Consider the following 27,877-nt stretch of genomic DNA (forward strand, 5'->3'; position numbering starts at 1 on the left):
CAGAGGGCCACATCCTTGCAAAGGCCAAAGCCTGGGGGCAGCTGCCCTCCCTGGAGCATCCTGACACTGATGGGGGTGTCCGTTGGGAGAAGGGCGACGAAGGGACTTTCTGTGAAAACAGGAACACACTCTTGAGGACGGGCAGCCCAGGGGATGCTCGTTCCATTGCGGCCCAGGGCCCTGGTGCCCTCCGGCCCTGGACTTACTGACACCATGGGCAAGAAAGCACCCATGGTTCAGTCGGGTTTGGCACCATATTTGGTGCAGGTTAGGACCATGTAGCCTAGCCATTCAGGGCATTCTGGTAGAGTGGAGAAGAAATACACCTGTTGTCGTGTGGTTGCCTCGGAGGGCTCAGCTTTGGCTTCAGTGCCGAAGCTGCAGGCCAGGGTGGCCAGCCTAACTGTGGGTGGTTGTTAGGTTTTCCTTGGACCCCTGAGTTTCCCTTCTGTGCTGGGGTCCAAAGTCCACGTTGACAGGGTGGCCAGTGGTGGAAGAGGATGCATGTCCGGGCCAAGGGCACTGCTTGGCCAGAGTGGCTTTGGGAGAGGGAAACCCTAACCAACATTAGTGGCCCAGAGGCATCCAACGTGGCTCCCTGGTGTGCAGACCACCAGTCCTATGCCATTGTGTGGTGGGATGCCAGGGCCATGATCTGCGCACCAGATCGGCTCTTGGGGGGCCACAGGCCCAAACGGTGGAGCAACAACACATGCCTCCTAAACCAACCTCCCAGTGCACTCAGACACTCCATGCACATGAAGAGATACAAGCTCGTGCTCCTCCAGTCCCCTGAACCCAAAGCTTCTTGCCTATCTGCAGGCTGCCCCTAGGGACTGAGGGAAATAACAGGCAGAGAGGCGCAAGTCTTGGTAATGGATTCCTTCTGCCCTGTGTGTAGACTGGAAACCCTGGGTAACTTGCCCATGCCCACGGGCGATTGCTGCACTTTTCTCAGGTGCAGTCGACATGCCAAGCTCGCCACCGACTGAGAGAAGAAAGCGAACCTGGCCCCCAACTGCCCGTGGATAGCGTACTACCGGAAGAAGTGTGCCCCACTATATACAATTTCACAAAACGAGCACCGAGACGGTAAGACGTCTAAAGTGTCAGCTGTGCTACTGGCATTAGGCTTTCCAAAACACGCCTGAGAGGCAGCTAATGAAGGTGGCCGCAAGGGAAAGTAGGATTTGCAACTCAGGGGGGCCTGTCCGTTCCTCTGGCTCAGTGGCGTGGCTCTGCACAGCCCGGGCACCGGGAGGACCCTGAGTCCCTCGGCTTGCCCCGCTGAGCCACCCGGCCCGCCTGGGTCAGCCGGCCAGGCCGCCCAGAATGTGCTCGGATCGATGATGACTCCCTCAACAGCATTCCTTGGAAAAGCTGAACAAAATGAGTGAGAACTCCCTCCCGTCGTTCTCATCGAAACTGAGGTCCAGCACGTTGTCCGCCCCAGGGAAGGTAAGCGTCAGGGACAGCAGGCTTCCCATTGGTCACACTCCTGCAAGCAGCAGCACCCACGGCCTGCGCCTGGGAGAGGCTCACGGGGTGTCTCCGGGTCAGGGAGCCGTTTCCCCACCTTCGCAGGCTTTCCACGGCTCGCAGGCAATGAGCCTGAGGGCAATGAGCGGCATCTGAGGTCGAGTGGGGCAGCTGGTGCCCAAGGCCTAGGACTTCAAAGGCGTGTCTGTGGCACGGGCCCTGGGAGCCGGGGGCAGGGCCCTGGCTGGCAGGGCCTGCGGGCAGTGGCTGGCGACTGGGGTCGAGTGGGGCAGCTGGTCCCCCCCCGCCAAGGCCTAGGACTTCAACGGCGGGTCTTGTGGCACCGGCCCTTGGGAGTCGAGGGCTGGGGCCTGCGAGGGCCCGGAGGGCTGTGCGGGCCTAAGCGCGCGGCGCTGTGTGTTGAGGGGCCGGGCGAGGCAAGCCTGGCGGGCCGTGGGGGGCGCGGGAGCCCCAGCCCGAGGCGGCGGCCATCCCTGGACACGAGCCCTTTCTCTCACGGACATACGTGGAGCGGCCCCTGGCTCGGGCTTCTGGGCCAGGGCAAGAGGCCGGGCTGCGGCACCGGCCAGGTTGGAACCATCGGCCCTGCCCGGCGGCCACGCAAGGCGGCAAGTGGCGCCGGCGCTTCGGGCCCAGGGTGAAGTCGGGATGCCGTGCCGGCCGAAGGCCTGAACGGGAATGGCACGGTCCAGAGGGGACCGCGCCCTGGGGGAGTGCCCGGGCCTGCTCAGCCCTGGTGTCTCGTGGCGTCCCCGCGTCCGTCGTGGGTTACGCGGAGTCCTGCGGCCTCCTCCCGTGGATGGCAAAGTCAGTGGCTCCCAGGGCCGGCTTCAGGGCGCAGCGGTGTGGCACGGCGGTCCCCCTCCTCAGGGCCCTCCTGGCCGCTGGTCTCCGGAGGAAGGGCGCCCAGGGGTGGTGGCCTTTCAACAGGGGCTCTCAACAGGGCCCCGGCCAAAGAAGCTGCCCCCCAGCCCCCGCCCGGGCCTGCCACGGAGGCGTTGTCTCCTCGGGCACGGAGCTGGTGAGGCCAAAGTGACACCCCGGGAGGGACTGCCCCTTGCAGTCGGGCACGGTGTGCCTCCCGTCCCCTCGGGTGGGCCGCAGGTTCCTCTGCGGTGACCTGGCAGGCAGGCGCGGGCCTGCGAGCCCTGAGGCCAGGCGCGGTGCCTCGGCCCCGCGGGCCGCTTGGCAGAGGTCCGTCTCCCGTGGCGAGGGCGACGTGATCTCCTCTCGCTGTGGCCCTGGCCTGCGGGGCTGCAGCCCTTGTGTTCCCTGTGAGGGCCACGCGGGTGTTCCTGGGCCGTGGGCAGGGGCCACGTCGCCTGCCGCGGGCCGCATCCTTGCAAAGGTCAAAGCCTGTCTGCGGCTGCCCTCCCTGGAGCTTCCGGCCGTCGGCGGCCCGGTCCATTTGGCAGAGCTGGCGGGAGGGAATTTCCATGCAGGTGGGAACACACTCCCACGGAGCGGGCAGCCCAGGGAATGCTCGTTCCCTTGCGGGCCGGGGCCCTGGCGCCCCGTGGCCGTGGCCTCGCCGACTCCCTGGTAGGGAACGCGCACGCGGCCCGGTGGGCTTTGGCGCCGGCGTTAGTTGGGGGCCGGGCCCGTGCAGCCTAGCCGCCCCGGCCATTCTGGCGGAGTGGAGGGGTGGGGGCACCGTTTGTCCCGTGGCCGCCTGGGAGGGCGCTGCCTCGTCCTCTGCCCCGTAGCCTGCGGGCCAGGGCGGCCAGACCCCCTGGGGGCAGGTTTTGGGTTTTCCTGGGACCCCTGAGGTTCCATCCAGTGCTGGCTTCCGCGGTGCACGTGGAAAGGGTGTGCAGCGGCGGGAACGGATGCGTGTGGAGGTCGGTGGGCACCGCGTGGCCAGAGAGTGTTTTTGGAGGGGCAGAGCCTGGCCCGCGTTAGTGGGCCAGAGGCGTCCAGCGCGGCTCCCTGGTGTGCAAGGCCACCGGGCCTGTGCCAGTCGCCTGACGCGACGCCGGGGCCAGGACCTGCGCCCCAGGCACGCGTGCTCTTGCAGGGACCCAGGCCGCCCGGCTCAGCAGCCCCCTACAGCCCCTAGCCCAGCCTCCCAACACACATGACCCTCCGTGCGCACGAAGAGGCACGCGCTCCCGCTCCCACAGTGCCCTGCGCCCGTGGCTTGTTGCCCGTCCGCAGGCAGCCCCAGGGGGCCGAGGGACAGGACAGGCAGACGGACGCAAGGCGTGGTCGCGGATTCGTTCTGCCCGGCGTGGCGAGCGGAGCCCCTGGGTACCTTGGTGACGCCCGCGGGCGATTGCTCCCCCTTTCTCAGGTGCAGTGGCCACGCCAGGCTCGCGGTCGGCCGCGACACGAAGGCCTCCCTGGCCCCCGAGTGCCTGTGGTTTGCGGTACGGCCGGAAGAAGCGTGGCCCGGAACGGGCACCTTGCTGACGGGAGCGTCCAGACGGTAAGCCTTCCCTGGGTGTCAGCTCGTGCCCCTGGCTTTAGGCTTTCCCGGGGCTGCCCGAGAGGCCGCCAGTGCAGGTGGCCCGCTGGGCACGTGGGGTTTTGCTCCCAGAGGGGCCTGTCCGTTCCTCTGGCTCAGTGGCGTGGCTCTGCACGGCCCGGGCACCGGGAGGACCCTGAGTCCCTCGGCTTGCCCCGCTGAGCCACCCGGCCCGCCTGGGTCAGCCGGCCAGGCCGCCCAGAATGTGCTCGGATCGATGATGACTCCCTCAACAGCATTCCTTGGAAAAGCTGAACAAAATGAGTGAGAACTCCCTCCCGTCGTTCTCATCGAAACTGAGGTCCAGCACGTTGTCCGCCCCAGGGAAGGTAAGCGTCAGGGACAGCAGGCTTCCCATTGGTCACACTCCTGCAAGCAGCAGCACCCACGGCCTGCGCCTGGGAGAGGCTCGCGGGGTGTCTCCGGGTCAGGGAGCCGTTTCCCCACCTTCGCAGGCTTTCCACGGCTCGCAGGCAATGAGCCTGAGGGCAATGAGCGGCATCTGAGGGCGAGTGGGGCAGCTGGTGCCCAAGGCCTAGGACTTCAAAGGCGTGTCTGTGGCACGGGCCCTGGGAGCCGGGGGCAGGGCCCTGGCTGGCAGGGCCTGCGGGCAGTGGCTGGCGACTGGGGTCGAGTGGGGCAGCTGGTCCCCCCCCCCCCAAGGCCTAGGACTTCAACGGCGGGTCTTGTGGCACCGGCCCTTGGGAGTCGAGGGCTGGGGCCTGCGAGGGCCCGGAGGGCTGTGCGGGCCTAAGCGCGCGGCGCTGTGTGTTGAGGGGCCGGGCGAGGCAAGCCTGGCGGGCCGTGGGGGGCGCGGGAGCCCCAGCCCGAGGCGGCGGCCATCCCTGGACACGAGCCCTTTCTCTCACGGACGTACGTGGAGCGGCCCCTGGCTCGGGCTTCTGGGCCAGGGCAAGAGGCCGGGCTGCGGCACCGGCCAGGTTGGAACCATCGGCCCTGCCCGGCGGCCACGCAAGGCGGCAAGTGGCGCCGGCGCTTCGGGCCCAGGGTGAAGTCGGGATGCCGTGCCGGCCGAAGGCCTGAACGGGAATGGCACGGTCCAGAGGGGACCGCGCCCTGGGGGAGTGCCCGGGCCTGCTCAGCCCTGGTGTCTCGTGGCGTCCCCGCGTCCGTCGTGGGTTACGCGGAGTCCTGCGGCCTCCTCCCGTGGATGGCAAAGTCAGTGGCTCCCAGGGCCGGCTTCAGGGCGCAGCGGTGTGGCACGGCGGTCCCCCTCCTCAGGGCCCTCCTGGCCGCTGGTCTCCGGAGGAAGGGCGCCCAGGGGTGGTGGCCTTTCAACAGGGGCTCTCAACAGGGCCCCGGCCAAAGAAGCTGCCCCCCAGCCCCCGCCCGGGCCTGCCACGGAGGCGTTGTCTCCTCGGGCACGGAGCTGGTGAGGCCAAAGTGACACCCCGGGAGGGACTGCCCCTTGCAGTCGGGCACGGTGTGCCTCCCGTCCCCTCGGGTGGGCCGCAGGTTCCTCTGCGGTGACCTGGCAGGCAGGCGCGGGCCTGCGAGCCCTGAGGCCAGGCGCGGTGCCTCGGCCCCGCGGGCCGCTTGGCAGAGGTCCGTCTCCCGTGGCGAGGGCGACGTGATCTCCTCTCGCTGTGGCCCTGGCCTGCGGGGCTGCAGCCCTTGTGTTCCCTGTGAGGGCCACGCGGGTGTTCCTGGGCCGTGGGCAGGGGCCACGTCGCCTGCCGCGGGCCGCATCCTTGCAAAGGTCAAAGCCTGTCTGCGGCTGCCCTCCCTGGAGCTTCCGGCCGTCGGCGGCCCGGTCCATTTGGCAGAGCTGGCGGGAGGGAATTTCCATGCAGGTGGGAACACACTCCCACGGAGCGGGCAGCCCAGGGAATGCTCGTTCCCTTGCGGGCCGGGGCCCTGGCGCCCCGTGGCCGTGGCCTCGCCGACTCCCTGGTAGGGAACGCGCACGCGGCCCGGTGGGCTTTGGCGCCGGCGTTAGTTGGGGGCCGGGCCCGTGCAGCCTAGCCGCCCCGGCCATTCTGGCGGAGTGGAGGGGTGGGGGCACCGTTTGTCCCGTGGCCGCCTGGGAGGGCGCTGCCTCGTCCTCTGCCCCGTAGCCTGCGGGCCAGGGCGGCCAGACCCCCTGGGGGCAGGTTTTGGGTTTTCCTGGGACCCCTGAGGTTCCATCCAGTGCTGGCTTCCGCGGTGCACGTGGAAAGGGTGTGCAGCGGCGGGAACGGATGCGTGTGGAGGTCGGTGGGCACCGCGTGGCCAGAGAGTGTTTTTGGAGGGGCAGAGCCTGGCCCGCGTTAGTGGGCCAGAGGCGTCCAGCGCGGCTCCCTGGTGTGCAAGGCCACCGGGCCTGTGCCAGTCGCCTGACGCGACGCCGGGGCCAGGACCTGCGCCCCAGGCACGCGTGCTCTTGCAGGGACCCAGGCCGCCCGGCTCAGCAGCCCCCTACAGCCCCTAGCCCAGCCTCCCAACACACATGACCCTCCGTGCGCACGAAGAGGCACGCGCTCCCGCTCCCACAGTGCCCTGCGCCCGTGGCTTGTTGCCCGTCCGCAGGCAGCCCCAGGGGGCCGAGGGACAGGACAGGCAGACGGACGCAAGGCGTGGTCGCGGATTCGTTCTGCCCGGCGTGGCGAGCGGAGCCCCTGGGTACCTTGGTGACGCCCGCGGGCGATTGCTCCCCCTTTCTCAGGTGCAGTGGCCACGCCAGGCTCGCGGTCGGCCGCGACACGAAGGCCTCCCTGGCCCCCGAGTGCCTGTGGTTTGCGGTACGGCCGGAAGAAGCGTGGCCCGGAACGGGCACCTTGCTGACGGGAGCGTCCAGACGGTAAGCCTTCCCTGGGTGTCAGCTCGTGCCCCTGGCTTTAGGCTTTCCCGGGGCTGCCCGAGAGGCCGCCAGTGCAGGTGGCCCGCTGGGCACGTGGGGTTTTGCTCCCAGAGGGGCCTGTCCGTTCCTCTGGCTCAGTGGCGTGGCTCTGCACGGCCCGGGCACCGGGAGGACCCTGAGTCCCTCGGCTTGCCCCGCTGAGCCACCCGGCCCGCCTGGGTCAGCCGGCCAGGCCGCCCAGAATGTGCTCGGATCGATGATGACTCCCTCAACAGCATTCCTTGGAAAAGCTGAACAAAATGAGTGAGAACTCCCTCCCGTCGTTCTCATCGAAACTGAGGTCCAGCACGTTGTCCGCCCCAGGGAAGGTAAGCGTCAGGGACAGCAGGCTTCCCATTGGTCACACTCCTGCAAGCAGCAGCACCCACGGCCTGCGCCTGGGAGAGGCTCGCGGGGTGTCTCCGGGTCAGGGAGCCGTTTCCCCACCTTCGCAGGCTTTCCACGGCTCGCAGGCAATGAGCCTGAGGGCAATGAGCGGCATCTGAGGGCGAGTGGGGCAGCTGGTGCCCAAGGCCTAGGACTTCAAAGGCGTGTCTGTGGCACGGGCCCTGGGAGCCGGGGGCAGGGCCCTGGCTGGCAGGGCCTGCGGGCAGTGGCTGGCGACTGGGGTCGAGTGGGGCAGCTGGTCCCCCCCCCCCCAAGGCCTAGGACTTCAACGGCGGGTCTTGTGGCACCGGCCCTTGGGAGTCGAGGGCTGGGGCCTGCGAGGGCCCGGAGGGCTGTGCGGGCCTAAGCGCGCGGCGCTGTGTGTTGAGGGGCCGGGCGAGGCAAGCCTGGCGGGCCGTGGGGGGCGCGGGAGCCCCAGCCCGAGGCGGCGGCCATCCCTGGACACGAGCCCTTTCTCTCACGGACGTACGTGGAGCGGCCCCTGGCTCGGGCTTCTGGGCCAGGGCAAGAGGCCGGGCTGCGGCACCGGCCAGGTTGGAACCATCGGCCCTGCCCGGCGGCCACGCAAGGCGGCAAGTGGCGCCGGCGCTTCGGGCCCAGGGTGAAGTCGGGATGCCGTGCCGGCCGAAGGCCTGAACGGGAATGGCACGGTCCAGAGGGGACCGCGCCCTGGGGGAGTGCCCGGGCCTGCTCAGCCCTGGTGTCTCGTGGCGTCCCCGCGTCCGTCGTGGGTTACGCGGAGTCCTGCGGCCTCCTCCCGTGGATGGCAAAGTCAGTGGCTCCCAGGGCCGGCTTCAGGGCGCAGCGGTGTGGCACGGCGGTCCCCCTCCTCAGGGCCCTCCTGGCCGCTGGTCTCCGGAGGAAGGGCGCCCAGGGGTGGTGGCCTTTCAACAGGGGCTCTCAACAGGGCCCCGGCCAAAGAAGCTGCCCCCCAGCCCCCGCCCGGGCCTGCCACGGAGGCGTTGTCTCCTCGGGCACGGAGCTGGTGAGGCCAAAGTGACACCCCGGGAGGGACTGCCCCTTGCAGTCGGGCACGGTGTGCCTCCCGTCCCCTCGGGTGGGCCGCAGGTTCCTCTGCGGTGACCTGGCAGGCAGGCGCGGGCCTGCGAGCCCTGAGGCCAGGCGCGGTGCCTCGGCCCCGCGGGCCGCTTGGCAGAGGTCCGTCTCCCGTGGCGAGGGCGACGTGATCTCCTCTCGCTGTGGCCCTGGCCTGCGGGGCTGCAGCCCTTGTGTTCCCTGTGAGGGCCACGCGGGTGTTCCTGGGCCGTGGGCAGGGGCCACGTCGCCTGCCGCGGGCCGCATCCTTGCAAAGGTCAAAGCCTGTCTGCGGCTGCCCTCCCTGGAGCTTCCGGCCGTCGGCGGCCCGGTCCATTTGGCAGAGCTGGCGGGAGGGAATTTCCATGCAGGTGGGAACACACTCCCACGGAGCGGGCAGCCCAGGGAATGCTCGTTCCCTTGCGGGCCGGGGCCCTGGCGCCCCGTGGCCGTGGCCTCGCCGACTCCCTGGTAGGGAACGCGCACGCGGCCCGGTGGGCTTTGGCGCCGGCGTTAGTTGGGGGCCGGGCCCGTGCAGCCTAGCCGCCCCGGCCATTCTGGCGGAGTGGAGGGGTGGGGGCACCGTTTGTCCCGTGGCCGCCTGGGAGGGCGCTGCCTCGTCCTCTGCCCCGTAGCCTGCGGGCCAGGGCGGCCAGACCCCCTGGGGGCAGGTTTTGGGTTTTCCTGGGACCCCTGAGGTTCCATCCAGTGCTGGCTTCCGCGGTGCACGTGGAAAGGGTGTGCAGCGGCGGGAACGGATGCGTGTGGAGGTCGGTGGGCACCGCGTGGCCAGAGAGTGTTTTTGGAGGGGCAGAGCCTGGCCCGCGTTAGTGGGCCAGAGGCGTCCAGCGCGGCTCCCTGGTGTGCAAGGCCACCGGGCCTGTGCCAGTCGCCTGACGCGACGCCGGGGCCAGGACCTGCGCCCCAGGCACGCGTGCTCTTGCAGGGACCCAGGCCGCCCGGCTCAGCAGCCCCCTACAGCCCCTAGCCCAGCCTCCCAACACACATGACCCTCCGTGCGCACGAAGAGGCACGCGCTCCCGCTCCCACAGTGCCCTGCGCCCGTGGCTTGTTGCCCGTCCGCAGGCAGCCCCAGGGGGCCGAGGGACAGGACAGGCAGACGGACGCAAGGCGTGGTCGCGGATTCGTTCTGCCCGGCGTGGCGAGCGGAGCCCCTGGGTACCTTGGTGACGCCCGCGGGCGATTGCTCCCCCTTTCTCAGGTGCAGTGGCCACGCCAGGCTCGCGGTCGGCCGCGACACGAAGGCCTCCCTGGCCCCCGAGTGCCTGTGGTTTGCGGTACGGCCGGAAGAAGCGTGGCCCGGAACGGGCACCTTGCTGACGGGAGCGTCCAGACGGTAAGCCTTCCCTGGGTGTCAGCTCGTGCCCCTGGCTTTAGGCTTTCCCGGGGCTGCCCGAGAGGCCGCCAGTGCAGGTGGCCCGCTGGGCACGTGGGGTTTTGCTCCCAGAGGGGCCTGTCCGTTCCTCTGGCTCAGTGGCGTGGCTCTGCACGGCCCGGGCACCGGGAGGACCCTGAGTCCCTCGGCTTGCCCCGCTGAGCCACCCGGCCCGCCTGGGTCAGCCGGCCAGGCCGCCCAGAATGTGCTCGGATCGATGATGACTCCCTCAACAGCATTCCTTGGAAAAGCTGAACAAAATGAGTGAGAACTCCCTCCCGTCGTTCTCATCGAAACTGAGGTCCAGCACGTTGTCCGCCCCAGGGAAGGTAAGCGTCAGGGACAGCAGGCTTCCCATTGGTCACACTCCTGCAAGCAGCAGCACCCACGGCCTGCGCCTGGGAGAGGCTCGCGGGGTGTCTCCGGGTCAGGGAGCCGTTTCCCCACCTTCGCAGGCTTTCCACGGCTCGCAGGCAATGAGCCTGAGGGCAATGAGCGGCATCTGAGGGCGAGTGGGGCAGCTGGTGCCCAAGGCCTAGGACTTCAAAGGCGTGTCTGTGGCACGGGCCCTGGGAGCCGGGGGCAGGGCCCTGGCTGGCAGGGCCTGCGGGCAGTGGCTGGCGACTGGGGTCGAGTGGGGCAGCTGGTCCCCCCCCCCCCAAGGCCTAGGACTTCAACGGCGGGTCTTGTGGCACCGGCCCTTGGGAGTCGAGGGCTGGGGCCTGCGAGGGCCCGGAGGGCTGTGCGGGCCTAAGCGCGCGGCGCTGTGTGTTGAGGGGCCGGGCGAGGCAAGCCTGGCGGGCCGTGGGGGGCGCGGGAGCCCCAGCCCGAGGCGGCGGCCATCCCTGGACACGAGCCCTTTCTCTCACGGACGTACGTGGAGCGGCCCCTGGCTCGGGCTTCTGGGCCAGGGCAAGAGGCCGGGCTGCGGCACCGGCCAGGTTGGAACCATCGGCCCTGCCCGGCGGCCACGCAAGGCGGCAAGTGGCGCCGGCGCTTCGGGCCCAGGGTGAAGTCGGGATGCCGTGCCGGCCGAAGGCCTGAACGGGAATGGCACGGTCCAGAGGGGACCGCGCCCTGGGGGAGTGCCCGGGCCTGCTCAGCCCTGGTGTCTCGTGGCGTCCCCGCGTCCGTCGTGGGTTACGCGGAGTCCTGCGGCCTCCTCCCGTGGATGGCAAAGTCAGTGGCTCCCAGGGCCGGCTTCAGGGCGCAGCGGTGTGGCACGGCGGTCCCCCTCCTCAGGGCCCTCCTGGCCGCTGGTCTCCGGAGGAAGGGCGCCCAGGGGTGGTGGCCTTTCAACAGGGGCTCTCAACAGGGCCCCGGCCAAAGAAGCTGCCCCCCAGCCCCCGCCCGGGCCTGCCACGGAGGCGTTGTCTCCTCGGGCACGGAGCTGGTGAGGCCAAAGTGACACCCCGGGAGGGACTGCCCCTTGCAGTCGGGCACGGTGTGCCTCCCGTCCCCTCGGGTGGGCCGCAGGTTCCTCTGCGGTGACCTGGCAGGCAGGCGCGGGCCTGCGAGCCCTGAGGCCAGGCGCGGTGCCTCGGCCCCGCGGGCCGCTTGGCAGAGGTCCGTCTCCCGTGGCGAGGGCGACGTGATCTCCTCTCGCTGTGGCCCTGGCCTGCGGGGCTGCAGCCCTTGTGTTCCCTGTGAGGGCCACGCGGGTGTTCCTGGGCCGTGGGCAGGGGCCACGTCGCCTGCCGCGGGCCGCATCCTTGCAAAGGTCAAAGCCTGTCTGCGGCTGCCCTCCCTGGAGCTTCCGGCCGTCGGCGGCCCGGTCCATTTGGCAGAGCTGGCGGGAGGGAATTTCCATGCAGGTGGGAACACACTCCCACGGAGCGGGCAGCCCAGGGAATGCTCGTTCCCTTGCGGGCCGGGGCCCTGGCGCCCCGTGGCCGTGGCCTCGCCGACTCCCTGGTAGGGAACGCGCACGCGGCCCGGTGGGCTTTGGCGCCGGCGTTAGTTGGGGGCCGGGCCCGTGCAGCCTAGCCGCCCCGGCCATTCTGGCGGAGTGGAGGGGTGGGGGCACCGTTTGTCCCGTGGCCGCCTGGGAGGGCGCTGCCTCGTCCTCTGCCCCGTAGCCTGCGGGCCAGGGCGGCCAGACCCCCTGGGGGCAGGTTTTGGGTTTTCCTGGGACCCCTGAGGTTCCATCCAGTGCTGGCTTCCGCGGTGCACGTGGAAAGGGTGTGCAGCGGCGGGAACGGATGCGTGTGGAGGTCGGTGGGCACCGCGTGGCCAGAGAGTGTTTTTGGAGGGGCAGAGCCTGGCCCGCGTTAGTGGGCCAGAGGCGTCCAGCGCGGCTCCCTGGTGTGCAAGGCCACCGGGCCTGTGCCAGTCGCCTGACGCGACGCCGGGGCCAGGACCTGCGCCCCAGGCACGCGTGCTCTTGCAGGGACCCAGGCCGCCCGGCTCAGCAGCCCCCTACAGCCCCTAGCCCAGCCTCCCAACACACATGACCCTCCGTGCGCACGAAGAGGCACGCGCTCCCGCTCCCACAGTGCCCTGCGCCCGTGGCTTGTTGCCCGTCCGCAGGCAGCCCCAGGGGGCCGAGGGACAGGACAGGCAGACGGACGCAAGGCGTGGTCGCGGATTCGTTCTGCCCGGCGTGGCGAGCGGAGCCCCTGGGTACCTTGGTGACGCCCGCGGGCGATTGCTCCCCCTTTCTCAGGTGCAGTGGCCACGCCAGGCTCGCGGTCGGCCGCGACACGAAGGCCTCCCTGGCCCCCGAGTGCCTGTGGTTTGCGGTACGGCCGGAAGAAGCGTGGCCCGGAACGGGCACCTTGCTGACGGGAGCGTCCAGACGGTAAGCCTTCCCTGGGTGTCAGCTCGTGCCCCTGGCTTTAGGCTTTCCCGGGGCTGCCCGAGAGGCCGCCAGTGCAGGTGGCCCGCTGGGCACGTGGGGTTTTGCTCCCAGAGGGGCCTGTCCGTTCCTCTGGCTCAGTGGCGTGGCTCTGCACGGCCCGGGCACCGGGAGGACCCTGAGTCCCTCGGCTTGCCCCGCTGAGCCACCCGGCCCGCCTGGGTCAGCCGGCCAGGCCGCCCAGAATGTGCTCGGATCGATGATGACTCCCTCAACAGCATTCCTTGGAAAAGCTGAACAAAATGAGTGAGAACTCCCTCCCGTCGTTCTCATCGAAACTGAGGTCCAGCACGTTGTCCGCCCCAGGGAAGGTAAGCGTCAGGGACAGCAGGCTTCCCATTGGTCACACTCCTGCAAGCAGCAGCACCCACGGCCTGCGCCTGGGAGAGGCTCGCGGGGTGTCTCCGGGTCAGGGAGCCGTTTCCCCACCTTCGCAGGCTTTCCACGGCTCGCAGGCAATGAGCCTGAGGGCAATGAGCGGCATCTGAGGGCGAGTGGGGCAGCTGGTGCCCAAGGCCTAGGACTTCAAAGGCGTGTCTGTGGCACGGGCCCTGGGAGCCGGGGGCAGGGCCCTGGCTGGCAGGGCCTGCGGGCAGTGGCTGGCGACTGGGGTCGAGTGGGGCAGCTGGTCCCCCCCCCCCCAAGGCCTAGGACTTCAACGGCGGGTCTTGTGGCACCGGCCCTTGGGAGTCGAGGGCTGGGGCCTGCGAGGGCCCGGAGGGCTGTGCGGGCCTAAGCGCACGGCGCTGTGTGTTGAGGGGCCGGGCGAGGCAAGCCTGGCGGGCCGTGGGGGGCGCGGGAGCCCCAGCCCGAGGCGGCGGCCATCCCTGGACACGAGCCCTTTCTCTCACGGACGTACGTGGAGCGGCCCCTGGCTCGGGCTTCTGGGCCAGGGCAAGAGGCCGGGCTGCGGCACCGGCCAGGTTGGAACCATCGGCCCTGCCCGGCGGCCACGCAAGGCGGCAAGTGGCGCCGGCGCTTCGGGCCCAGGGTGAAGTCGGGATGCCGTGCCGGCCGAAGGCCTGAACGGGAATGGCACGGTCCAGAGGGGACCGCGCCCTGGGGGAGTGCCCGGGCCTGCTCAGCCCTGGTGTCTCGTGGCGTCCCCGCGTCCGTCGTGGGTTACGCGGAGTCCTGCGGCCTCCTCCCGTGGATGGCAAAGTCAGTGGCTCCCAGGGCCGGCTTCAGGGCGCAGCGGTGTGGCACGGCGGTCCCCCTCCTCAGGGCCCTCCTGGCCGCTGGTCTCCGGAGGAAGGGCGCCCAGGGGTGGTGGCCTTTCAACAGGGGCTCTCAACAGGGCCCCGGCCAAAGAAGCTGCCCCCCAGCCCCCGCCCGGGCCTGCCACGGAGGCGTTGTCTCCTCGGGCACGGAGCTGGTGAGGCCAAAGTGACACCCCGGGAGGGACTGCCCCTTGCAGTCGGGCACGGTGTGCCTCCCGTCCCCTCGGGTGGGCCGCAGGTTCCTCTGCGGTGACCTGGCAGGCAGGCGCGGGCCTGCGAGCCCTGAGGCCAGGCGCGGTGCCTCGGCCCCGCGGGCCGCTTGGCAGAGGTCCGTCTCCCGTGGCGAGGGCGACGTGATCTCCTCTCGCTGTGGCCCTGGCCTGCGGGGCTGCAGCCCTTGTGTTCCCTGTGAGGGCCACGCGGGTGTTCCTGGGCCGTGGGCAGGGGCCACGTCGCCTGCCGCGGGCCGCATCCTTGCAAAGGTCAAAGCCTGTCTGCGGCTGCCCTCCCTGGAGCTTCCGGCCGTCGGCGGCCCGGTCCATTTGGCAGAGCTGGCGGGAGGGAATTTCCATGCAGGTGGGAACACACTCCCACGGAGCGGGCAGCCCAGGGAATGCTCGTTCCCTTGCGGGCCGGGGCCCTGGCGCCCCGTGGCCGTGGCCTCGCCGACTCCCTGGTAGGGAACGCGCACGCGGCCCGGTGGGCTTTGGCGCCGGCGTTAGTTGGGGGCCGGGCCCGTGCAGCCTAGCCGCCCCGGCCATTCTGGCGGAGTGGAGGGGTGGGGGCACCGTTTGTCCCGTGGCCGCCTGGGAGGGCGCTGCCTCGTCCTCTGCCCCGTAGCCTGCGGGCCAGGGCGGCCAGACCCCCTGGGGGCAGGTTTTGGGTTTTCCTGGGACCCCTGAGGTTCCATCCAGTGCTGGCTTCCGCGGTGCACGTGGAAAGGGTGTGCAGCGGCGGGAACGGATGCGTGTGGAGGTCGGTGGGCACCGCGTGGCCAGAGAGTGTTTTTGGAGGGGCAGAGCCTGGCCCGCGTTAGTGGGCCAGAGGCGTCCAGCGCGGCTCCCTGGTGTGCAAGGCCACCGGGCCTGTGCCAGTCGCCTGACGCGACGCCGGGGCCAGGACCTGCGCCCCAGGCACGCGTGCTCTTGCAGGGACCCAGGCCGCCCGGCTCAGCAGCCCCCTACAGCCCCTAGCCCAGCCTCCCAACACACATGACCCTCCGTGCGCACGAAGAGGCACGCGCTCCCGCTCCCACAGTGCCCTGCGCCCGTGGCTTGTTGCCCGTCCGCAGGCAGCCCCAGGGGGCCGAGGGACAGGACAGGCAGACGGACGCAAGGCGTGGTCGCGGATTCGTTCTGCCCGGCGTGGCGAGCGGAGCCCCTGGGTACCTTGGTGACGCCCGCGGGCGATTGCTCCCCCTTTCTCAGGTGCAGTGGCCACGCCAGGCTCGCGGTCGGCCGCGACACGAAGGCCTCCCTGGCCCCCGAGTGCCTGTGGTTTGCGGTACGGCCGGAAGAAGCGTGGCCCGGAACGGGCACCTTGCTGACGGGAGCGTCCAGACGGTAAGCCTTCCCTGGGTGTCAGCTCGTGCCCCTGGCTTTAGGCTTTCCCGGGGCTGCCCGAGAGGCCGCCAGTGCAGGTGGCCCGCTGGGCACGTGGGGTTTTGCTCCCAGAGGGGCCTGTCCGTTCCTCTGGCTCAGTGGCGTGGCTCTGCACGGCCCGGGCACCGGGAGGACCCTGAGTCCCTCGGCTTGCCCCGCTGAGCCACCCGGCCCGCCTGGGTCAGCCGGCCAGGCCGCCCAGAATGTGCTCGGATCGATGATGACTCCCTCAACAGCATTCCTTGGAAAAGCTGAACAAAATGAGTGAGAACTCCCTCCCGTCGTTCTCATCGAAACTGAGGTCCAGCACGTTGTCCGCCCCAGGGAAGGTAAGCGTCAGGGACAGCAGGCTTCCCATTGGTCACACTCCTGCAAGCAGCAGCACCCACGGCCTGCGCCTGGGAGAGGCTCGCGGGGTGTCTCCGGGTCAGGGAGCCGTTTCCCCACCTTCGCAGGCTTTCCACGGCTCGCAGGCAATGAGCCTGAGGGCAATGAGCGGCATCTGAGGGCGAGTGGGGCAGCTGGTGCCCAAGGCCTAGGACTTCAAAGGCGTGTCTGTGGCACGGGCCCTGGGAGCCGGGGGCAGGGCCCTGGCTGGCAGGGCCTGCGGGCAGTGGCTGGCGACTGGGGTCGAGTGGGGCAGCTGGTCCCCCCCCCCCCAAGGCCTAGGACTTCAACGGCGGGTCTTGTGGCACCGGCCCTTGGGAGTCGAGGGCTGGGGCCTGCGAGGGCCCGGAGGGCTGTGCGGGCCTAAGCGCGCGGCGCTGTGTGTTGAGGGGCCGGGCGAGGCAAGCCTGGCGGGCCGTGGGGGGCGCGGGAGCCCCAGCCCGAGGCGGCGGCCATCCCTGGACACGAGCCCTTTCTCTCACGGACGTACGTGGAGCGGCCCCTGGCTCGGGCTTCTGGGCCAGGGCAAGAGGCCGGGCTGCGGCACCGGCCAGGTTGGAACCATCGGCCCTGCCCGGCGGCCACGCAAGGCGGCAAGTGGCGCCGGCGCTTCGGGCCCAGGGTGAAGTCGGGATGCCGTGCCGGCCGAAGGCCTGAACGGGAATGGCACGGTCCAGAGGGGACCGCGCCCTGGGGGAGTGCCCGGGCCTGCTCAGCCCTGGTGTCTCGTGGCGTCCCCGCGTCCGTCGTGGGTTACGCGGAGTCCTGCGGCCTCCTCCCGTGGATGGCAAAGTCAGTGGCTCCCAGGGCCGGCTTCAGGGCGCAGCGGTGTGGCACGGCGGTCCCCCTCCTCAGGGCCCTCCTGGCCGCTGGTCTCCGGAGGAAGGGCGCCCAGGGGTGGTGGCCTTTCAACAGGGGCTCTCAACAGGGCCCCGGCCAAAGAAGCTGCCCCCCAGCCCCCGCCCGGGCCTGCCACGGAGGCGTTGTCTCCTCGGGCACGGAGCTGGTGAGGCCAAAGTGACACCCCGGGAGGGACTGCCCCTTGCAGTCGGGCACGGTGTGCCTCCCGTCCCCTCGGGTGGGCCGCAGGTTCCTCTGCGGTGACCTGGCAGGCAGGCGCGGGCCTGCGAGCCCTGAGGCCAGGCGCGGTGCCTCGGCCCCGCGGGCCGCTTGGCAGAGGTCCGTCTCCCGTGGCGAGGGCGACGTGATCTCCTCTCGCTGTGGCCCTGGCCTGCGGGGCTGCAGCCCTTGTGTTCCCTGTGAGGGCCACGCGGGTGTTCCTGGGCCGTGGGCAGGGGCCACGTCGCCTGCCGCGGGCCGCATCCTTGCAAAGGTCAAAGCCTGTCTGCGGCTGCCCTCCCTGGAGCTTCCGGCCGTCGGCGGCCCGGTCCATTTGGCAGAGCTGGCGGGAGGGAATTTCCATGCAGGTGGGAACACACTCCCACGGAGCGGGCAGCCCAGGGAATGCTCGTTCCCTTGCGGGCCGGGGCCCTGGCGCCCCGTGGCCGTGGCCTCGCCGACTCCCTGGTAGGGAACGCGCACGCGGCCCGGTGGGCTTTGGCGCCGGCGTTAGTTGGGGGCCGGGCCCGTGCAGCCTAGCCGCCCCGGCCATTCTGGCGGAGTGGAGGGGTGGGGGCACCGTTTGTCCCGTGGCCGCCTGGGAGGGCGCTGCCTCGTCCTCTGCCCCGTAGCCTGCGGGCCAGGGCGGCCAGACCCCCTGGGGGCAGGTTTTGGGTTTTCCTGGGACCCCTGAGGTTCCATCCAGTGCTGGCTTCCGCGGTGCACGTGGAAAGGGTGTGCAGCGGCGGGAACGGATGCGTGTGGAGGTCGGTGGGCACCGCGTGGCCAGAGAGTGTTTTTGGAGGGGCAGAGCCTGGCCCGCGTTAGTGGGCCAGAGGCGTCCAGCGCGGCTCCCTGGTGTGCAAGGCCACCGGGCCTGTGCCAGTCGCCTGACGCGACGCCGGGGCCAGGACCTGCGCCCCAGGCACGCGTGCTCTTGCAGGGACCCAGGCCGCCCGGCTCAGCAGCCCCCTACAGCCCCTAGCCCAGCCTCCCAACACACATGACCCTCCGTGCGCACGAAGAGGCACGCGCTCCCGCTCCCACAGTGCCCTGCGCCCGTGGCTTGTTGCCCGTCCGCAGGCAGCCCCAGGGGGCCGAGGGACAGGACAGGCAGACGGACGCAAGGCGTGGTCGCGGATTCGTTCTGCCCGGCGTGGCGAGCGGAGCCCCTGGGTACCTTGGTGACGCCCGCGGGCGATTGCTCCCCCTTTCTCAGGTGCAGTGGCCACGCCAGGCTCGCGGTCGGCCGCGACACGAAGGCCTCCCTGGCCCCCGAGTGCCTGTGGTTTGCGGTACGGCCGGAAGAAGCGTGGCCCGGAACGGGCACCTTGCTGACGGGAGCGTCCAGACGGTAAGCCTTCCCTGGGTGTCAGCTCGTGCCCCTGGCTTTAGGCTTTCCCGGGGCTGCCCGAGAGGCCGCCAGTGCAGGTGGCCCGCTGGGCACGTGGGGTTTTGCTCCCAGAGGGGCCTGTCCGTTCCTCTGGCTCAGTGGCGTGGCTCTGCACGGCCCGGGCACCGGGAGGACCCTGAGTCCCTCGGCTTGCCCCGCTGAGCCACCCGGCCCGCCTGGGTCAGCCGGCCAGGCCGCCCAGAATGTGCTCGGATCGATGATGACTCCCTCAACAGCATTCCTTGGAAAAGCTGAACAAAATGAGTGAGAACTCCCTCCCGTCGTTCTCATCGAAACTGAGGTCCAGCACGTTGTCCGCCCCAGGGAAGGTAAGCGTCAGGGACAGCAGGCTTCCCATTGGTCACACTCCTGCAAGCAGCAGCACCCACGGCCTGCGCCTGGGAGAGGCTCGCGGGGTGTCTCCGGGTCAGGGAGCCGTTTCCCCACCTTCGCAGGCTTTCCACGGCTCGCAGGCAATGAGCCTGAGGGCAATGAGCGGCATCTGAGGGCGAGTGGGGCAGCTGGTGCCCAAGGCCTAGGACTTCAAAGGCGTGTCTGTGGCACGGGCCCTGGGAGCCGGGGGCAGGGCCCTGGCTGGCAGGGCCTGCGGGCAGTGGCTGGCGACTGGGGTCGAGTGGGGCAGCTGGTCCCCCCCCCCCCAAGGCCTAGGACTTCAACGGCGGGTCTTGTGGCACCGGCCCTTGGGAGTCGAGGGCTGGGGCCTGCGAGGGCCCGGAGGGCTGTGCGGGCCTAAGCGCGCGGCGCTGTGTGTTGAGGGGCCGGGCGAGGCAAGCCTGGCGGGCCGTGGGGGGCGCGGGAGCCCCAGCCCGAGGCGGCGGCCATCCCTGGACACGAGCCCTTTCTCTCACGGACGTACGTGGAGCGGCCCCTGGCTCGGGCTTCTGGGCCAGGGCAAGAGGCCGGGCTGCGGCACCGGCCAGGTTGGAACCATCGGCCCTGCCCGGCGGCCACGCAAGGCGGCAAGTGGCGCCGGCGCTTCGGGCCCAGGGTGAAGTCGGGATGCCGTGCCGGCCGAAGGCCTGAACGGGAATGGCACGGTCCAGAGGGGACCGCGCCCTGGGGGAGTGCCCGGGCCTGCTCAGCCCTGGTGTCTCGTGGCGTCCCCGCGTCCGTCGTGGGTTACGCGGAGTCCTGCGGCCTCCTCCCGTGGATGGCAAAGTCAGTGGCTCCCAGGGCCGGCTTCAGGGCGCAGCGGTGTGGCACGGCGGTCCCCCTCCTCAGGGCCCTCCTGGCCGCTGGTCTCCGGAGGAAGGGCGCCCAGGGGTGGTGGCCTTTCAACAGGGGCTCTCAACAGGGCCCCGGCCAAAGAAGCTGCCCCCCAGCCCCCGCCCGGGCCTGCCACGGAGGCGTTGTCTCCTCGGGCACGGAGCTGGTGAGGCCAAAGTGACACCCCGGGAGGGACTGCCCCTTGCAGTCGGGCACGGTGTGCCTCCCGTCCCCTCGGGTGGGCCGCAGGTTCCTCTGCGGTGACCTGGCAGGCAGGCGCGGGCCTGCGAGCCCTGAGGCCAGGCGCGGTGCCTCGGCCCCGCGGGCCGCTTGGCAGAGGTCCGTCTCCCGTGGCGAGGGCGACGTGATCTCCTCTCGCTGTGGCCCTGGCCTGCGGGGCTGCAGCCCTTGTGTTCCCTGTGAGGGCCACGCGGGTGTTCCTGGGCCGTGGGCAGGGGCCACGTCGCCTGCCGCGGGCCGCATCCTTGCAAAGGTCAAAGCCTGTCTGCGGCTGCCCTCCCTGGAGCTTCCGGCCGTCGGCGGCCCGGTCCATTTGGCAGAGCTGGCGGGAGGGAATTTCCATGCAGGTGGGAACACACTCCCACGGAGCGGGCAGCCCAGGGAATGCTCGTTCCCTTGCGGGCCGGGGCCCTGGCGCCCCGTGGCCGTGGCCTCGCCGACTCCCTGGTAGGGAACGCGCACGCGGCCCGGTGGGCTTTGGCGCCGGCGTTAGTTGGGGGCCGGGCCCGTGCAGCCTAGCCGCCCCGGCCATTCTGGCGGAGTGGAGGGGTGGGGGCACCGTTTGTCCCGTGGCCGCCTGGGAGGGCGCTGCCTCGTCCTCTGCCCCGTAGCCTGCGGGCCAGGGCGGCCAGACCCCCTGGGGGCAGGTTTTGGGTTTTCCTGGGACCCCTGAGGTTCCATCCAGTGCTGGCTTCCGCGGTGCACGTGGAAAGGGTGTGCAGCGGCGGGAACGGATGCGTGTGGAGGTCGGTGGGCACCGCGTGGCCAGAGAGTGTTTTTGGAGGGGCAGAGCCTGGCCCGCGTTAGTGGGCCAGAGGCGTCCAGCGCGGCTCCCTGGTGTGCAAGGCCACCGGGCCTGTGCCAGTCGCCTGACGCGACGCCGGGGCCAGGACCTGCGCCCCAGGCACGCGTGCTCTTGCAGGGACCCAGGCCGCCCGGCTCAGCAGCCCCCTACAGCCCCTAGCCCAGCCTCCCAACACACATGACCCTCCGTGCGCACGAAGAGGCACGCGCTCCCGCTCCCACAGTGCCCTGCGCCCGTGGCTTGTTGCCCGTCCGCAGGCAGCCCCAGGGGGCCGAGGGACAGGACAGGCAGACGGACGCAAGGCGTGGTCGCGGATTCGTTCTGCCCGGCGTGGCGAGCGGAGCCCCTGGGTACCTTGGTGACGCCCGCGGGCGATTGCTCCCCCTTTCTCAGGTGCAGTGGCCACGCCAGGCTCGCGGTCGGCCGCGACACGAAGGCCTCCCTGGCCCCCGAGTGCCTGTGGTTTGCGGTACGGCCGGAAGAAGCGTGGCCCGGAACGGGCACCTTGCTGACGGGAGCGTCCAGACGGTAAGCCTTCCCTGGGTGTCAGCTCGTGCCCCTGGCTTTAGGCTTTCCCGGGGCTGCCCGAGAGGCCGCCAGTGCAGGTGGCCCGCTGGGCACGTGGGGTTTTGCTCCCAGAGGGGCCTGTCCGTTCCTCTGGCTCAGTGGCGTGGCTCTGCACGGCCCGGGCACCGGGAGGACCCTGAGTCCCTCGGCTTGCCCCGCTGAGCCACCCGGCCCGCCTGGGTCAGCCGGCCAGGCCGCCCAGAATGTGCTCGGATCGATGATGACTCCCTCAACAGCATTCCTTGGAAAAGCTGAACAAAATGAGTGAGAACTCCCTCCCGTCGTTCTCATCGAAACTGAGGTCCAGCACGTTGTCCGCCCCAGGGAAGGTAAGCGTCAGGGACAGCAGGCTTCCCATTGGTCACACTCCTGCAAGCAGCAGCACCCACGGCCTGCGCCTGGGAGAGGCTCGCGGGGTGTCTCCGGGTCAGGGAGCCGTTTCCCCACCTTCGCAGGCTTTCCACGGCTCGCAGGCAATGAGCCTGAGGGCAATGAGCGGCATCTGAGGGCGAGTGGGGCAGCTGGTGCCCAAGGCCTAGGACTTCAAAGGCGTGTCTGTGGCACGGGCCCTGGGAGCCGGGGGCAGGGCCCTGGCTGGCAGGGCCTGCGGGCAGTGGCTGGCGACTGGGGTCGAGTGGGGCAGCTGGTCCCCCCCCCCCCAAGGCCTAGGACTTCAACGGCGGGTCTTGTGGCACCGGCCCTTGGGAGTCGAGGGCTGGGGCCTGCGAGGGCCCGGAGGGCTGTGCGGGCCTAAGCGCGCGGCGCTGTGTGTTGAGGGGCCGGGCGAGGCAAGCCTGGCGGGCCGTGGGGGGCGCGGGAGCCCCAGCCCGAGGCGGCGGCCATCCCTGGACACGAGCCCTTTCTCTCACGGACGTACGTGGAGCGGCCCCTGGCTCGGGCTTCTGGGCCAGGGCAAGAGGCCGGGCTGCGGCACCGGCCAGGTTGGAACCATCGGCCCTGCCCGGCGGCCACGCAAGGCGGCAAGTGGCGCCGGCGCTTCGGGCCCAGGGTGAAGTCGGGATGCCGTGCCGGCCGAAGGCCTGAACGGGAATGGCACGGTCCAGAGGGGACCGCGCCCTGGGGGAGTGCCCGGGCCTGCTCAGCCCTGGTGTCTCGTGGCGTCCCCGCGTCCGTCGTGGGTTACGCGGAGTCCTGCGGCCTCCTCCCGTGGATGGCAAAGTCAGTGGCTCCCAGGGCCGGCTTCAGGGCGCAGCGGTGTGGCACGGCGGTCCCCCTCCTCAGGGCCCTCCTGGCCGCTGGTCTCCGGAGGAAGGGCGCCCAGGGGTGGTGGCCTTTCAACAGGGGCTCTCAACAGGGCCCCGGCCAAAGAAGCTGCCCCCCAGCCCCCGCCCGGGCCTGCCACGGAGGCGTTGTCTCCTCGGGCACGGAGCTGGTGAGGCCAAAGTGACACCCCGGGAGGGACTGCCCCTTGCAGTCGGGCACGGTGTGCCTCCCGTCCCCTCGGGTGGGCCGCAGGTTCCTCTGCGGTGACCTGGCAGGCAGGCGCGGGCCTGCGAGCCCTGAGGCCAGGCGCGGTGCCTCGGCCCCGCGGGCCGCTTGGCAGAGGTCCGTCTCCCGTGGCGAGGGCGACGTGATCTCCTCTCGCTGTGGCCCTGGCCTGCGGGGCTGCAGCCCTTGTGTTCCCTGTGAGGGCCACGCGGGTGTTCCTGGGCCGTGGGCAGGGGCCACGTCGCCTGCCGCGGGCCGCATCCTTGCAAAGGTCAAAGCCTGTCTGCGGCTGCCCTCCCTGGAGCTTCCGGCCGTCGGCGGCCCGGTCCATTTGGCAGAGCTGGCGGGAGGGAATTTCCATGCAGGTGGGAACACACTCCCACGGAGCGGGCAGCCCAGGGAATGCTCGTTCCCTTGCGGGCCGGGGCCCTGGCGCCCCGTGGCCGTGGCCTCGCCGACTCCCTGGTAGGGAACGCGCACGCGGCCCGGTGGGCTTTGGCGCCGGCGTTAGTTGGGGGCCGGGCCCGTGCAGCCTAGCCGCCCCGGCCATTCTGGCGGAGTGGAGGGGTGGGGGCACCGTTTGTCCCGTGGCCGCCTGGGAGGGCGCTGCCTCGTCCTCTGCCCCGTAGCCTGCGGGCCAGGGCGGCCAGACCCCCTGGGGGCAGGTTTTGGGTTTTCCTGGGACCCCTGAGGTTCCATCCAGTGCTGGCTTCCGCGGTGCACGTGGAAAGGGTGTGCAGCGGCGGGAACGGATGCGTGTGGAGGTCGGTGGGCACCGCGTGGCCAGAGAGTGTTTTTGGAGGGGCAGAGCCTGGCCCGCGTTAGTGGGCCAGAGGCGTCCAGCGCGGCTCCCTGGTGTGCAAGGCCACCGGGCCTGTGCCAGTCGCCTGACGCGACGCCGGGGCCAGGACCTGCGCCCCAGGCACGCGTGCTCTTGCAGGGACCCAGGCCGCCCGGCTCAGCAGCCCCCTACAGCCCCTAGCCCAGCCTCCCAACACACATGACCCTCCGTGCGCACGAAGAGGCACGCGCTCCCGCTCCCACAGTGCCCTGCGCCCGTGGCTTGTTGCCCGTCCGCAGGCAGCCCCAGGGGGCCGAGGGACAGGACAGGCAGACGGACGCAAGGCGTGGTCGCGGATTCGTTCTGCCCGGCGTGGCGAGCGGAGCCCCTGGGTACCTTGGTGACGCCCGCGGGCGATTGCTCCCCCTTTCTCAGGTGCAGTGGCCACGCCAGGCTCGCGGTCGGCCGCGACACGAAGGCCTCCCTGGCCCCCGAGTGCCTGTGGTTTGCGGTACGGCCGGAAGAAGCGTGGCCCGGAACGGGCACCTTGCTGACGGGAGCGTCCAGACGGTAAGCCTTCCCTGGGTGTCAGCTCGTGCCCCTGGCTTTAGGCTTTCCCGGGGCTGCCCGAGAGGCCGCCAGTGCAGGTGGCCCGCTGGGCACGTGGGGTTTTGCTCCCAGAGGGGCCTGTCCGTTCCTCTGGCTCAGTGGCGTGGCTCTGCACGGCCCGGGCACCGGGAGGACCCTGAGTCCCTCGGCTTGCCCCGCTGAGCCACCCGGCCCGCCTGGGTCAGCCGGCCAGGCCGCCCAGAATGTGCTCGGATCGATGATGACTCCCTCAACAGCATTCCTTGGAAAAGCTGAACAAAATGAGTGAGAACTCCCTCCCGTCGTTCTCATCGAAACTGAGGTCCAGCACGTTGTCCGCCCCAGGGAAGGTAAGCGTCAGGGACAGCAGGCTTCCCATTGGTCACACTCCTGCAAGCAGCAGCACCCACGGCCTGCGCCTGGGAGAGGCTCGCGGGGTGTCTCCGGGTCAGGGAGCCGTTTCCCCACCTTCGCAGGCTTTCCACGGCTCGCAGGCAATGAGCCTGAGGGCAATGAGCGGCATCTGAGGGCGAGTGGGGCAGCTGGTGCCCAAGGCCTAGGACTTCAAAGGCGTGTCTGTGGCACGGGCCCTGGGAGCCGGGGGCAGGGCCCTGGCTGGCAGGGCCTGCGGGCAGTGGCTGGCGACTGGGGTCGAGTGGGGCAGCTGGTCCCCCCCCCCCCAAGGCCTAGGACTTCAACGGCGGGTCTTGTGGCACCGGCCCTTGGGAGTCGAGGGCTGGGGCCTGCGAGGGCCCGGAGGGCTGTGCGGGCCTAAGCGCGCGGCGCTGTGTGTTGAGGGGCCGGGCGAGGCAAGCCTGGCGGGCCGTGGGGGGCGCGGGAGCCCCAGCCCGAGGCGGCGGCCATCCCTGGACACGAGCCCTTTCTCTCACGGACGTACGTGGAGCGGCCCCTGGCTCGGGCTTCTGGGCCAGGGCAAGAGGCCGGGCTGCGGCACCGGCCAGGTTGGAACCATCGGCCCTGCCCGGCGGCCACGCAAGGCGGCAAGTGGCGCCGGCGCTTCGGGCCCAGGGTGAAGTCGGGATGCCGTGCCGGCCGAAGGCCTGAACGGGAATGGCACGGTCCAGAGGGGACCGCGCCCTGGGGGAGTGCCCGGGCCTGCTCAGCCCTGGTGTCTCGTGGCGTCCCCGCGTCCGTCGTGGGTTACGCGGAGTCCTGCGGCCTCCTCCCGTGGATGGCAAAGTCAGTGGCTCCCAGGGCCGGCTTCAGGGCGCAGCGGTGTGGCACGGCGGTCCCCCTCCTCAGGGCCCTCCTGGCCGCTGGTCTCCGGAGGAAGGGCGCCCAGGGGTGGTGGCCTTTCAACAGGGGCTCTCAACAGGGCCCCGGCCAAAGAAGCTGCCCCCCAGCCCCCGCCCGGGCCTGCCACGGAGGCGTTGTCTCCTCGGGCACGGAGCTGGTGAGGCCAAAGTGACACCCCGGGAGGGACTGCCCCTTGCAGTCGGGCACGGTGTGCCTCCCGTCCCCTCGGGTGGGCCGCAGGTTCCTCTGCGGTGACCTGGCAGGCAGGCGCGGGCCTGCGAGCCCTGAGGCCAGGCGCGGTGCCTCGGCCCCGCGGGCCGCTTGGCAGAGGTCCGTCTCCCGTGGCGAGGGCGACGTGATCTCCTCTCGCTGTGGCCCTGGCCTGCGGGGCTGCAGCCCTTGTGTTCCCTGTGAGGGCCACGCGGGTGTTCCTGGGCCGTGGGCAGGGGCCACGTCGCCTGCCGCGGGCCGCATCCTTGCAAAGGTCAAAGCCTGTCTGCGGCTGCCCTCCCTGGAGCTTCCGGCCGTCGGCGGCCCGGTCCATTTGGCAGAGCTGGCGGGAGGGAATTTCCATGCAGGTGGGAACACACTCCCACGGAGCGGGCAGCCCAGGGAATGCTCGTTCCCTTGCGGGCCGGGGCCCTGGCGCCCCGTGGCCGTGGCCTCGCCGACTCCCTGGTAGGGAACGCGCACGCGGCCCGGTGGGCTTTGGCGCCGGCGTTAGTTGGGGGCCGGGCCCGTGCAGCCTAGCCGCCCCGGCCATTCTGGCGGAGTGGAGGGGTGGGGGCACCGTTTGTCCCGTGGCCGCCTGGGAGGGCGCTGCCTCGTCCTCTGCCCCGTAGCCTGCGGGCCAGGGCGGCCAGACCCCCTGGGGGCAGGTTTTGGGTTTTCCTGGGACCCCTGAGGTTCCATCCAGTGCTGGCTTCCGCGGTGCACGTGGAAAGGGTGTGCAGCGGCGGGAACGGATGCGTGTGGAGGTCGGTGGGCACCGCGTGGCCAGAGAGTGTTTTTGGAGGGGCAGAGCCTGGCCCGCGTTAGTGGGCCAGAGGCGTCCAGCGCGGCTCCCTGGTGTGCAAGGCCACCGGGCCTGTGCCAGTCGCCTGACGCGACGCCGGGGCCAGGACCTGCGCCCCAGGCACGCGTGCTCTTGCAGGGACCCAGGCCGCCCGGCTCAGCAGCCCCCTACAGCCCCTAGCCCAGCCTCCCAACACACATGACCCTCCGTGCGCACGAAGAGGCACGCGCTCCCGCTCCCACAGTGCCCTGCGCCCGTGGCTTGTTGCCCGTCCGCAGGCAGCCCCAGGGGGCCGAGGGACAGGACAGGCAGACGGACGCAAGGCGTGGTCGCGGATTCGTTCTGCCCGGCGTGGCGAGCGGAGCCCCTGGGTACCTTGGTGACGCCCGCGGGCGATTGCTCCCCCTTTCTCAGGTGCAGTGGCCACGCCAGGCTCGCGGTCGGCCGCGACACGAAGGCCTCCCTGGCCCCCGAGTGCCTGTGGTTTGCGGTACGGCCGGAAGAAGCGTGGCCCGGAACGGGCACCTTGCTGACGGGAGCGTCCAGACGGTAAGCCTTCCCTGGGTGTCAGCTCGTGCCCCTGGCTTTAGGCTTTCCCGGGGCTGCCCGAGAGGCCGCCAGTGCAGGTGGCCCGCTGGGCACGTGGGGTTTTGCTCCCAGAGGGGCCTGTCCGTTCCTCTGGCTCAGTGGCGTGGCTCTGCACGGCCCGGGCACCGGGAGGACCCTGAGTCCCTCGGCTTGCCCCGCTGAGCCACCCGGCCCGCCTGGGTCAGCCGGCCAGGCCGCCCAGAATGTGCTCGGATCGATGATGACTCCCTCAACAGCATTCCTTGGAAAAGCTGAACAAAATGAGTGAGAACTCCCTCCCGTCGTTCTCATCGAAACTGAGGTCCAGCACGTTGTCCGCCCCAGGGAAGGTAAGCGTCAGGGACAGCAGGCTTCCCATTGGTCACACTCCTGCAAGCAGCAGCACCCACGGCCTGCGCCTGGGAGAGGCTCGCGGGGTGTCTCCGGGTCAGGGAGCCGTTTCCCCACCTTCGCAGGCTTTCCACGGCTCGCAGGCAATGAGCCTGAGGGCAATGAGCGGCATCTGAGGGCGAGTGGGGCAGCTGGTGCCCAAGGCCTAGGACTTCAAAGGCGTGTCTGTGGCACGGGCCCTGGGAGCCGGGGGCAGGGCCCTGGCTGGCAGGGCCTGCGGGCAGTGGCTGGCGACTGGGGTCGAGTGGGGCAGCTGGTCCCCCCCCCCCCAAGGCCTAGGACTTCAACGGCGGGTCTTGTGGCACCGGCCCTTGGGAGTCGAGGGCTGGGGCCTGCGAGGGCCCGGAGGGCTGTGCGGGCCTAAGCGCGCGGCGCTGTGTGTTGAGGGGCCGGGCGAGGCAAGCCTGGCGGGCCGTGGGGGGCGCGGGAGCCCCAGCCCGAGGCGGCGGCCATCCCTGGACACGAGCCCTTTCTCTCACGGACGTACGTGGAGCGGCCCCTGGCTCGGGCTTCTGGGCCAGGGCAAGAGGCCGGGCTGCGGCACCGGCCAGGTTGGAACCATCGGCCCTGCCCGGCGGCCACGCAAGGCGGCAAGTGGCGCCGGCGCTTCGGGCCCAGGGTGAAGTCGGGATGCCGTGCCGGCCGAAGGCCTGAACGGGAATGGCACGGTCCAGAGGGGACCGCGCCCTGGGGGAGTGCCCGGGCCTGCTCAGCCCTGGTGTCTCGTGGCGTCCCCGCGTCCGTCGTGGGTTACGCGGAGTCCTGCGGCCTCCTCCCGTGGATGGCAAAGTCAGTGGCTCCCAGGGCC

General features: G+C 70.8%; 1 protein-coding gene and 10 non-coding genes across 37 annotated transcripts in view; all 11 read left to right on the top strand.

Annotated features, from left to right (window-relative positions):
• The first annotated feature begins 1,228 nt into the window (after positions 1–1,228).
• LOC131516184 (uncharacterized) overlaps positions 1,229–27,877 on the top strand; it is a 70,560-nt gene continuing 43,911 nt past the window's right edge. For 7 of the 27 annotated variants that reach the window (XM_058736858.1, XM_058736859.1, XM_058736861.1 and 4 more), the window contains exons 1-18: positions 3,317–3,928; positions 4,204–4,296; positions 6,633–6,767; positions 7,043–7,135; positions 9,472–9,606; positions 9,882–9,974; positions 12,311–12,445; positions 12,721–12,813; positions 15,150–15,284; positions 15,560–15,652; positions 17,989–18,123; positions 18,399–18,491; positions 20,828–20,962; positions 21,238–21,330; positions 23,667–23,801; positions 24,077–24,169; positions 26,506–26,640; positions 26,916–27,008. In XM_058736858.1, coding sequence (XP_058592841.1) covers positions 3,578–3,928; positions 4,204–4,296; positions 6,633–6,767; positions 7,043–7,135; positions 9,472–9,606; positions 9,882–9,974; positions 12,311–12,445; positions 12,721–12,813; positions 15,150–15,284; positions 15,560–15,652; positions 17,989–18,123; positions 18,399–18,491; positions 20,828–20,962; positions 21,238–21,330; positions 23,667–23,801; positions 24,077–24,169; positions 26,506–26,640; positions 26,916–27,008 — 2,268 coding nt within the window. In that variant the 5' untranslated portion in view covers positions 3,317–3,577. Of the gene's footprint in view, positions 1,459–3,314; positions 3,929–4,203; positions 4,297–6,632; positions 6,768–7,042; positions 7,136–9,471; positions 9,607–9,881; positions 9,975–12,310; positions 12,446–12,720; positions 12,814–15,149; positions 15,285–15,559; positions 15,653–17,988; positions 18,124–18,398; positions 18,492–20,827; positions 20,963–21,237; positions 21,331–23,666; positions 23,802–24,076; positions 24,170–26,505; positions 26,641–26,915; positions 27,009–27,877 lie in introns of those variants that run through there. The other 20 variants (XM_058736879.1, XM_058736881.1, XM_058736880.1 and 17 more) reach the window with 13 other exon arrangements.
• LOC131518421 (small nucleolar RNA SNORD116) lies at positions 1,341–1,434 on the top strand. Its single transcript, XR_009265100.1, has one exon. It is a non-coding gene; the product is annotated as a small nucleolar RNA SNORD116 (small nucleolar RNA).
• LOC131518423 (small nucleolar RNA SNORD116) lies at positions 4,179–4,272 on the top strand. The gene has a single exon (XR_009265102.1). It is a non-coding gene; the product is annotated as a small nucleolar RNA SNORD116 (small nucleolar RNA).
• Positions 7,018–7,111, top strand: LOC131518424 (small nucleolar RNA SNORD116). The gene has a single exon (XR_009265103.1). It is a non-coding gene; the product is annotated as a small nucleolar RNA SNORD116 (small nucleolar RNA).
• Positions 9,857–9,950, top strand: LOC131518425 (small nucleolar RNA SNORD116). The gene has a single exon (XR_009265104.1). It is a non-coding gene; the product is annotated as a small nucleolar RNA SNORD116 (small nucleolar RNA).
• Positions 12,696–12,789, top strand: LOC131518426 (small nucleolar RNA SNORD116). The gene has a single exon (XR_009265105.1). It is a non-coding gene; the product is annotated as a small nucleolar RNA SNORD116 (small nucleolar RNA).
• Positions 15,535–15,628, top strand: LOC131518427 (small nucleolar RNA SNORD116). Its single transcript, XR_009265106.1, has one exon. It is a non-coding gene; the product is annotated as a small nucleolar RNA SNORD116 (small nucleolar RNA).
• LOC131518428 (small nucleolar RNA SNORD116) lies at positions 18,374–18,467 on the top strand. Its single transcript, XR_009265107.1, has one exon. It is a non-coding gene; the product is annotated as a small nucleolar RNA SNORD116 (small nucleolar RNA).
• On the top strand, positions 21,213–21,306 carry LOC131518429 (small nucleolar RNA SNORD116). The gene has a single exon (XR_009265108.1). It is a non-coding gene; the product is annotated as a small nucleolar RNA SNORD116 (small nucleolar RNA).
• On the top strand, positions 24,052–24,145 carry LOC131518430 (small nucleolar RNA SNORD116). The gene has a single exon (XR_009265109.1). It is a non-coding gene; the product is annotated as a small nucleolar RNA SNORD116 (small nucleolar RNA).
• LOC131518431 (small nucleolar RNA SNORD116) lies at positions 26,891–26,984 on the top strand. Its single transcript, XR_009265110.1, has one exon. It is a non-coding gene; the product is annotated as a small nucleolar RNA SNORD116 (small nucleolar RNA).

This window comes from Neofelis nebulosa, chromosome 7 (assembly GCF_028018385.1).
Source record: "Neofelis nebulosa isolate mNeoNeb1 chromosome 7, mNeoNeb1.pri, whole genome shotgun sequence".
In the NCBI taxonomy this organism is placed as follows: Eukaryota; Metazoa; Chordata; class Mammalia; order Carnivora; family Felidae; genus Neofelis; species Neofelis nebulosa.